This window comes from Capsicum annuum, chromosome 3 (assembly GCF_002878395.1).
Source record: "Capsicum annuum cultivar UCD-10X-F1 chromosome 3, UCD10Xv1.1, whole genome shotgun sequence".
NCBI classification, from domain to species: Eukaryota; Viridiplantae; Streptophyta; class Magnoliopsida; order Solanales; family Solanaceae; genus Capsicum; species Capsicum annuum.
In genome coordinates, this window is record NC_061113.1 from 256,460,330 (window position 1) to 256,469,689 (window position 9,360).

Here is a 9,360-nt window from a genome sequence, read left to right on the forward strand (position 1 = left end):
AGAAAATTACTGGACTAGGCCTGAACTGAAGAGGCCCAATTACTGAAATTGGCAAATAATCACTTTTTGTAAAGTTTTAGCGGCAACATCAAAATCACTTGAGATTTGCCACTCGTAATGCAAAAAATATATTGCGACAGTGAGATCTTTACCTAAAATATGAAAAAAAAAATCCAATATTGTGTGTGGAGTTTCAAAACTTTTCATACCTACAGGTAAAACTCCTAAACCAAATTTCCACGCTGCAATTTTTATAGCCAGACTTTTTTAAACATTAGGATACAACCATGGAGTTTTAACTTGTAGAAGTAATTTCTGTCACATTATTTTCACTCATCATGCCTATTTTTAAACTTATAAATCCTATCATTATTTCACTCGTGATGCTTAACTTTATGATACTTACTTCAAACTCCACAAAGAATCGAAGTTTAAGACACCATAAACTTTTCGAACTCCCAATTGTCAAACTTTTAAATTCTGACACCATGAAATTATTCCGTATTTTAGCTGAACATGTTTTTGTTCAAATATTACTTTTGCATTAAAAAAATAACAGCTTTCTATTACACTTGAAACATGGCTAAAATTTAATTGAATACTCAAAAACTACCCATCCCACCCAATTTTTCTCTATCATCAAGTCCAAATAGTGAAAACCACCAGAATCTCCCGGTTAGATATCTTTTGACAGGACTAACTTTGAGTCAACCAATTGTCACATCCTCATTGGATATAAATGATTCCACATGGCAAATATCTTTTCACTACACATATTCCCAATTTTCCATTTCCATTTCCATTTCCTTCTCTATAAAAATCCTTAATATCTGCAAGGCAATTTTTGGGTCCCTCATCATCTATTCAAACCAACAAAAATAAAGAAAGAGATTTGAAGATATGGAAGCAAAGATAAGGTGATAAGGCCCATTTCTTCTCATTGGCTACTATCAAATTCACAACCAAATCCAACCGTTCAATTCCTAAAAATCTTGTAGTCCCACTTGTCACTCTTCAAGATTGAACTAGAGCCACAATTATACCTTAGAAATGGCAATACAAATGCATATACAAAACATACAAAGTTCTAACTCAACCTTAAACTACATTGCCATTTCTCCCAACATCAACAACAATAACAACTCTTCAAGTAGGAAAAATGGCAACTGTCACAACACAAGCTTCCGCCGCCATTTTCCGGCCATGTGCCACAAGAACCAGGTTCCTTACTGGGTCATCTGGTAAATTAAACAGAGAGGTCTCTTTTAGACCCTCGACTTCTAACAACTCATTCAAGGTTGAAGCTAAGAAAGGTGAATGGCTTCCAGGCTTAGCCTCTCCTGCTTACCTTGATGGCAGGTACACACATGACACATGACATTTTTTATTTAGTGGTTTCTAACCGTTTATGTCATCTAAAAGCTAAAACGTTTAGAGTGAATACATACTTACTTTTTAATAATTATGTCTCGACACATCCCTTATGTGTAGGCCTTTTATGAGCTAATAAACATGCGATAAAATTATTTAACGACCTTTTGTATCACGTTAAATTGTGTGAATCATCTAAAAGCGAGAGAGAATATGCCTCTGATTACTTCATTGTATTATGTCTCAACACTAACCTTGATCTGATACCGAAATGGTTACTTTGTTTTTGTAAGTCTCCCAGGAGACAATGGTTTTGATCCGTTGGGACTTGCTGAGGACCCAGAGAACTTGAAATGGTACATCCAGGCTGAACTGGTGAATGGTCGTTGGGCTATGTTGGGTGTTGCTGGGATGCTGCTGCCTGAGGTTTTCACTAGCATTGGGATCCTTAACGTGCCCAAATGGTACGATGCTGGAAAAGCGGAGTACTTTGCATCTTCATCCACCCTGTTTGTGATCGAGTTCATCTTGTTCCACTACGTCGAGATCAGAAGGTGGCAAGACATTAAGAACCCAGGATGTGTCAACCAAGACCCTATCTTCAAGAACTACAGCTTGCCTCCTAATGAATGTGGATACCCTGGTGGTATTTTCAACCCACTCAACTTTGCAGCAACTGAAGAGGCCAAGGAGAAGGAACTTGCTAACGGTAAGTCATTTAAACGGATGTTCACTTTCTAAATGACACTACATATTTATCTATATACTTGAATTAGGCTCATTTTCAACTGGGATCATTTGCAGGGAGATTGGCTATGCTGGCATTTTTGGGATTCATAGTGCAGCACAATGTCACTGGAAAGGGACCTTTTGACAACCTTCTGCAGCACCTCTCTGACCCATGGCACAACACTATTATCCAAACACTCAGCAGCAACTAGAATATCTCATGGAAACTGGATTGAATATATTGTTAAGTACCTTGTAACCATGTTATGGATTTTGATCACCAATAGAGCTTTGTGGTAAACAAGGAAACCTTTAATGTACAGCGTTTCTTATTCATGTTGTTCCCATTAACTCATCAAAAGAATGTTACTTGCGCTCTTGTTAGCATACCTCCTTTAGCTAGTTCTAGATGCTCTTCGCGACTTGGATTTGGTAAAGGAAAAAGCTTTCTTGTTGTAGTTCAATTTGCCTCTTAATATCAAAACAAATCCCATTAATTTATTGAAGCAAAGTAAAATTGGTCTTTTATTCGGATCTCATTATTGAGCAAACTCTTATTCTACTTCCACCATGTGTGGTGTCGGGGCTTACTAAGCAAAACATCTACACACATTTGAACGCTATTACCTATCAACAACCTCTGCGCTAGTTAATGTGACCTATATCCTCCATTCAATCACACTGCACAGGATATAAATTCAAAAAACAAGTGAGATTGAGTAAGAAAATTTAGACCACACAGGATCAATTATATGACAGTATATTTGGAGATAGTGGTTTGTTTCATGGATTAATGTAAGACTTGCATTCAACATATTCAACTATCAAAGAAAATAAGGAAACACGCTTGAAGTAGATAAATTCCATTTGTAAGGGGACCAATTAACTGATAAATGGAAACATCAAATTACCTGTGGATATGATTTTTCATCAAAATTCGGATCACCAATGGCATCAGCTGCGCTATTATTGATTGAATCCACAGACCTAGGCAGACTAAAATTTCTTTGAATTTCATACTCCATCCAATTTTCTTTCAAATTGACATTACTTTGAGGAGCTGATATTTTCCTTTCCAGCAGATCAAGATTATTGTTGGGAGTGTACGAGTATTGCTCACTTAGTTGCTGTCTCAAACATGCTATACTATTTAGATCATCCAAGACACTGTCATCTAGCATGGCCCGTCTTGCTTGATCAACTTTTTCAGAGTCCAGAACACCAGAAGAATTTGCAACAAATATACAACGGTCATCAATCAATTTGAATGTAAGATAATTGCTAGAGTTGTTTCGTGCAATGTAAGGGGTTACCAAAATTCAGTAACTTCCAAGTGTGTAATAATAAAGATTGTAAAACGGGAACAACATAAAGATGCTGAATACATATGGTTGAGTACTGACTCCTGGGGAAGAACATTTGGTGCCATAGGGAATGGCATGTGCTCGATATTATTTGTTTGATGCCACGGATTTGTTTGTCCATCTTGTTCACTGTTCATCAAAAGATGCATGTGCATCGTGTTCTGGAGGTGTTATACGACATAAAAATGAAGAGGCATTCAGCTACTATTTACTCAGTGTAAAATGTGTAAATAACAAAATGTAAGAGACTAAAACAGAAACAGGACGGAAGGGCAAGGGGAAACTAAAGGGTTTGCTTCCTGGCTAATGCAATCTAAAGGGGAAAAAATATCATCCCAAAATATTCTTACGCAGCTGACTCTAGAAGTCACTATGCAGTTTAACATTGAATCACCATCACCTATTTATCAACTAAGTTCCAACCAAATTCCATATTGAGGCGAAAATATATACTTCATCAACAGTATGACTGTTTTCTAAAATTTGTTGCTGCACAAGGATCACCAAGTACCACCAAAACCAAATACTAGCATTAAACAGTTTTTGGAAAGATTACCTTCCGAACATGAACTGCATTAAGTAACTCCTTAGTGCACACTCCATCAGGTCTAGATCTTTCACCCTATTTATCTTATCATGATTGCTCCACCAGGTACAATGACGCATAGAGTAAAGTCAATACAAGATGAATTATAACATCGTGCATTTCCCATATTATTTAGTTCCAACTGCATAATATCTCAATCTTGGAACCATCATAAGTGGATTAAGATTAAAGCAACTGTTGGTGTATAATGACACAAAATATTATTAATTGGGTCTACAAACAAGATTATATTAATTGCGTATGGATGTCCAATAAAAGCGTTCAAATAAAAGAATTAATTAAAATTTTCAATTGTTCTTTCAGATACATTAAAAAAGCAAATGCAAGTTACAAATTATTCATCCTACCCAATGTAGATGGAGGCATGTCAACGCATTATCTGGGCAAACACCTAACAACAACGACCCAGCGTAATCCCACAACGTGGGGTTGCCCAAAGACCTAAATAAGCTTAAAAGAAAATACACAATTTTGTTGATAGTTACATATGGTCACAACTGAACTGAATCACAGAGATGTAGTTGCAAAATTTTAGCTTTTTCCATTGGAAAAGCTAAGCTGATTTCAGTTCAGCGATAAACTACAACTTTGAAAAAGTATATTCAATTATGGCAACATTTGAAGACCAAAATAGAAACCGGAAAACAAAGAATGCAGAACTATACTTGAGTCTCATTTCTACATCAGTAACCCTTGATTGCAAGACTTTCACTTGATTGTGCAATTCGTGTCAGAACCACTTTGTTTTTTTTTTTTAAATTATCCACAACACCACAACTGTAGCCAAAATAGTGTTGAGAGGGTAAAAGATGCATATCGCTGCAACAAAAGAAAAAAAAGGGAGAAAATGCTTTACGAATTTGAAAGAAAGAATTGTTTTCAATAGGTACAGAGTTGAAGAAAACGAACCTCAATACAACTATATACCTAGCATCTAGAAACTCTTGCACACTCATATCGTTGTCAAGCTTCTTAAGAGTTTCCTAAATATCTGTAGAATAACCATTGGCATTGTTATTACTTTCAACTGGATTTAGAAATGACAACAAACCACAGAAAGAGGAATAATCAGATTGGTGATGAATATCAAACTTACTTCAAGGCCCTCCAACTTCCTGTTTTAAGTTCAAGATTAACAGAAATTGGTCATTTGACATCTATATCTTACTCCTACATAAGACTAATCCAAATAGACAAAACTGTTTTTGTACCTTTTTGTCTTCTCTTGAGGAGTCAATTGAGCAAATTTTGCAATTATTTCATCATAATTGTTGAAAATATACAACAGAAATTCGGGATTGAATAATCCTATAGTTTACCATATATGATGAAAAACCTGTATAGTTACTCTCAGACCAATAAAAAACACATAGAACTAAATCACAAAACCAACTGTAATCAAAGTCTAGAAGTAGAAAATAGATGTGACTTAGGTTATCTGTACGTAGAGGAGTAAAAGCTCTTCATACCAGGTACTTTAAAATGAGAACATCTCTCACTTTTACCTTTACATTCCCAAAGCGCGATGCTAGAAGTTTGGGGAACTTGCCAAAGACTAAGTGTCCAATAAAGTAACCTTTTGTTTCACATATCCACTCTGAACAGATCAATGATACTATGAAACAAATGCTAACGTCATAGATCATTACATGCATAAAACAATAACAATGACTCTCAACAACAACAAAAACAACAAACCCAATGTATTCTCACAACCTTACCTCTACCTTTCAGAAGGTAGAGAGAATGTTTCTGAGAGATCCTCGGCTGAGCAAACAATGATAAAGAGAGGAAATAGAAATAATATCAAGATAACAAGATACCAAAACAACATGTAGTGATAGAAATCTAAAAATAAGGAAAGCAACAATGATCTCAATGAAAATAAAACACAAAAGTACATAATATTACATATGTAAATTAGCAATTATCCAAATTGGTAATTTAAATAACCAGACTAACGGTGCTAATCTGTGTATGAATGAGGTTTTGGATTGGCAAGACGCAGACAAATTATCTCCTAAGAAATACACCTCGTGCCCAATTCTATCTCCAAAAGTTAGCTCAAGATACGAAATTGGGCAAGACCGGAGATGAATTACACTTACGTAGTCTTCTCTGTTTATATAGATACGTTCAGGAGCGTTTCAATAAAATTAGTGATCTAAAGCTAAATTTTAATAAAATGTCTTACATATATAAATATGCATAAAAAAAATACTACTGAAATAATTTAGAATTGTCTTATTTGTTCTTGCATATTAGTTGTTTCTAGTGTTGTATTTTTTAAAAGAGGCATAACCTTATTAATTTTAGTTAATAAGAAGTTAATTATTTGTTTGTAATGCATTAACTTGGATGTTTTTGTTAAAACTTTATTTATTACTATGAAGTTTAGGTTGTTTTAATTCAAAGGCAAAAAATATTTCTTGTAAAAAATGAGACAGCTTTTTCTTTTTTATTGTTATTATTTTTTAGATAATTTTTGAAAATATATTTCACAATTTCATTATTATTTCAAGTGAGATTGAAATCATAGAATGTACTACTAAAATTTTTGAGGCCACAAAATTTTGGGGCCTAATGCAAAGGGCTTTATTAGCCTTACCCTTGAGTCATCCCTGGTCACGTAATTGGGCACGTAACATTAAATTTATATCATGAGATACTACTGAATCAAGGTTAACAGGAAACAAACTATGTAGTATATCAGTAATAACTTGGTTAGATGGTGGGAGTAATAACTTGATTAGATGGTGGGAAAAACGTACCTTGGTCCGCCTTGAAATAACGATGGCTTTCCAGAGGGGGGAAACATAAGAAGGATAATGTCAATGTCACATAACACAGAAAGCTCATGTGCTTTCTTCCCTTCCCATCCTATAACACAAACAAAATACAAACGTTGTTATAACTATTGTAATGTGTCAATCCTCATTTAGTCTCAATTCAATTACAAGGAAGGCTACTATGTTAAAACTGTGCCAAGCATGCAGTCATTGGCGTAAAAGAGTTTACATGTGTGAACTGTACACTACAGGAATCTCATAGGACTTGAAAAATTGTTTGTTTGGCTGTTACTAAATTTTATCTAGCGTTAAAATTCATCTTGAGATAAAATAATTGAAAAGTGGCATAAACTTATATAATGACTAATTTGGTGTGATATGTCGTTAGCTTATATGTTTTTTCCTCATTTTATCTATCTTACTTTTTAGATTGTTTTATTTATTTTTTATTCTATCTTTTTATAGTAGTTCTATTCTATGCCCCAACTTTTCTCGTAAGTATATTTTTTAAATTATTATTATGTGAAATTATATAATAATGAAAAAACAATACAACATGATATGTTATAAAATAATACGTAGTAACCATTCAAACACAATTTTAATAAATAATATATCTTTTTTTAAAATTTTTTTACATAACACGTTTAAATTATAAATTAAAATATATTTTATAGATAAATAAATTAAAATAGAGTAAGAACTATAAGTATATTAACGGCTGTACCTATCAAAAAGATATCGGCGCACTTTGTAACTAGGGAATACTTTGTCCTTATTTCATCCATGTAACATACCAAACTTGCCGTCCATGAAGTTTTGTCTAAAATGTAATTAGTTATTAGTGTTGCAATTGATGTGTCCAAAAGAAAATGTATACAAAAGTAAATAAGATATGCAGAAGGAAAACTAGAGAACAAATGAGGGGGGATATTATAATAGGACTCTAACTCTCAGAGGAACAAGTGGATGTATGTTTCCAGACAACCCGATATCGGCGGCGCATATTGGATAGTTGTTTACTTCTCACTCTGTTTTGAAATAAATGAATTATTCTGAATATTTATTAATATTTTAAAATAAATGAATCATTAATTTTGTTTTTTCAAATTTATCTTATGATTTGACAATTAATTAACTTTTGAAAAAGTCTTACAAGGTCAGTAATTTTTTTGAATAAAAATAAAAAATTATGTTAAATTTATATCTTTAATATTTTTTTCTTAATTTATGCGTCAAAATCCAATAATTCATTTATTATGAAATAGAGGGAGTATCGTATTGTATTTGTGTGAATAGATATCATATTGTATTGCGATGAGTACAATTTTGGACATGATAATTTGAAAAAAAATAATGACATAATCACACTAAATTGATGCTATATAAAATAAACTTTTTAATTATTATATAATGGTAATTTTTAAAGAGAAGTTTTTGAGTAATTATTAGTAAAGTTGTCTTCGCATAATTAGAAAGTCATGTGTTCAAGTTTTGAAAATGAACTATGACAAAATTACAACCCCAAATTGCATAAGCATACGCCTGTCGCTGCAGTGGTGGAGTCAGGATTGACACCAAGGGGGTTCACAAGTGAACATACAAACTAATCGAAAGGGCAGAGTTCGACATCTACTCTATGTACATAAAAAATAATTTTAATCATGTATATATAGTACAGTTTCTCGTCGATGGGGGTTTGGAAGAACCCCCTACCTTATATGTAACTCCGCTCTTCTGTGGCTGGATCCCTCTCCAGACCATGCACATAATGAAAGTTTTGATACACTGAATTACGCTTTTATATAATGGTGATTTGACAATACAATACGATAAAATTTAAATAATAATCAATATCATTGTTTGAAGTAACAAAATCACACAATCCGATTGGTTGTTGGGGATAAGGACACTACAATATTGATATTAGAATTAAAATTAATAATAAAAAGAAATAGTCATAAATATTGTGTCGTGACAAGCCACTGTCGACTTAACTCCGGTGCATATCCTTTTAGTTGGTCCCAACTACTTCCAAACACGTGCATTTGTGGTTAGAACTCTCCCACGGTTCTACAACTACTTTCAAAAACGTGCACTTATGGCGAAAAGTTTGAAAGTTTTCTAAAACAATTGTCCAAAAAGAACTTAAGAAGAAGAAAAAGGAAAAAAGTTTCTTTTTGATAGTCTATTTTACTCACAGAGTGGAGTGGCTTATATACGTGAAAAATAAAAGCTGCTGCAGCATTGAAATTAATGGAGGGAATTTAATTCAAGGAATAAATTCATCCGTTAAAGAAAAATTAAAAAGACTATCAACAAATAAATTCATCCGTTAAAGGAGAACTGGAAAAAAAACTATTCTAAGAACTAAAGTGATCGAAATGTTACGACTCCTCACAATATATTTTGCACACGTTTGTATTTTTTTTTTTTGGATAAACTCAAAGAAGCTTAATACTTTACATTCTAAACCATTTAATAAAAATGTGTTCATAGG

At 33.3% G+C, this 9,360-nt stretch overlaps 1 protein-coding gene and 1 pseudogene across 2 annotated transcripts; one reads left to right on the plus strand and one right to left on the minus strand.

The window, feature by feature from the left end:
• The first annotated feature begins 1,060 nt into the window (after positions 1-1,060).
• On the plus strand, positions 1,061-3,513 carry LOC107862252 (chlorophyll a-b binding protein P4, chloroplastic-like). 2 transcript variants are annotated; one of them, XM_047407907.1, is made up of 4 exons: positions 1,061-1,359; positions 1,665-2,080; positions 2,176-2,343; positions 3,183-3,513. In XM_047407907.1, the coding sequence occupies exons 1-3, from the start codon at positions 1,160-1,162 to the stop codon at positions 2,310-2,312; spliced, it is 753 nt and encodes a 250-aa protein (XP_047263863.1). In that variant the 5' UTR covers positions 1,061-1,159; the 3' UTR covers positions 2,313-2,343; positions 3,183-3,513.
• Positions 2,884-7,071, minus strand: LOC124896894 (annotated as a pseudogene).
• Positions 7,072-9,360: the final 2,289 nt, after the last annotated feature.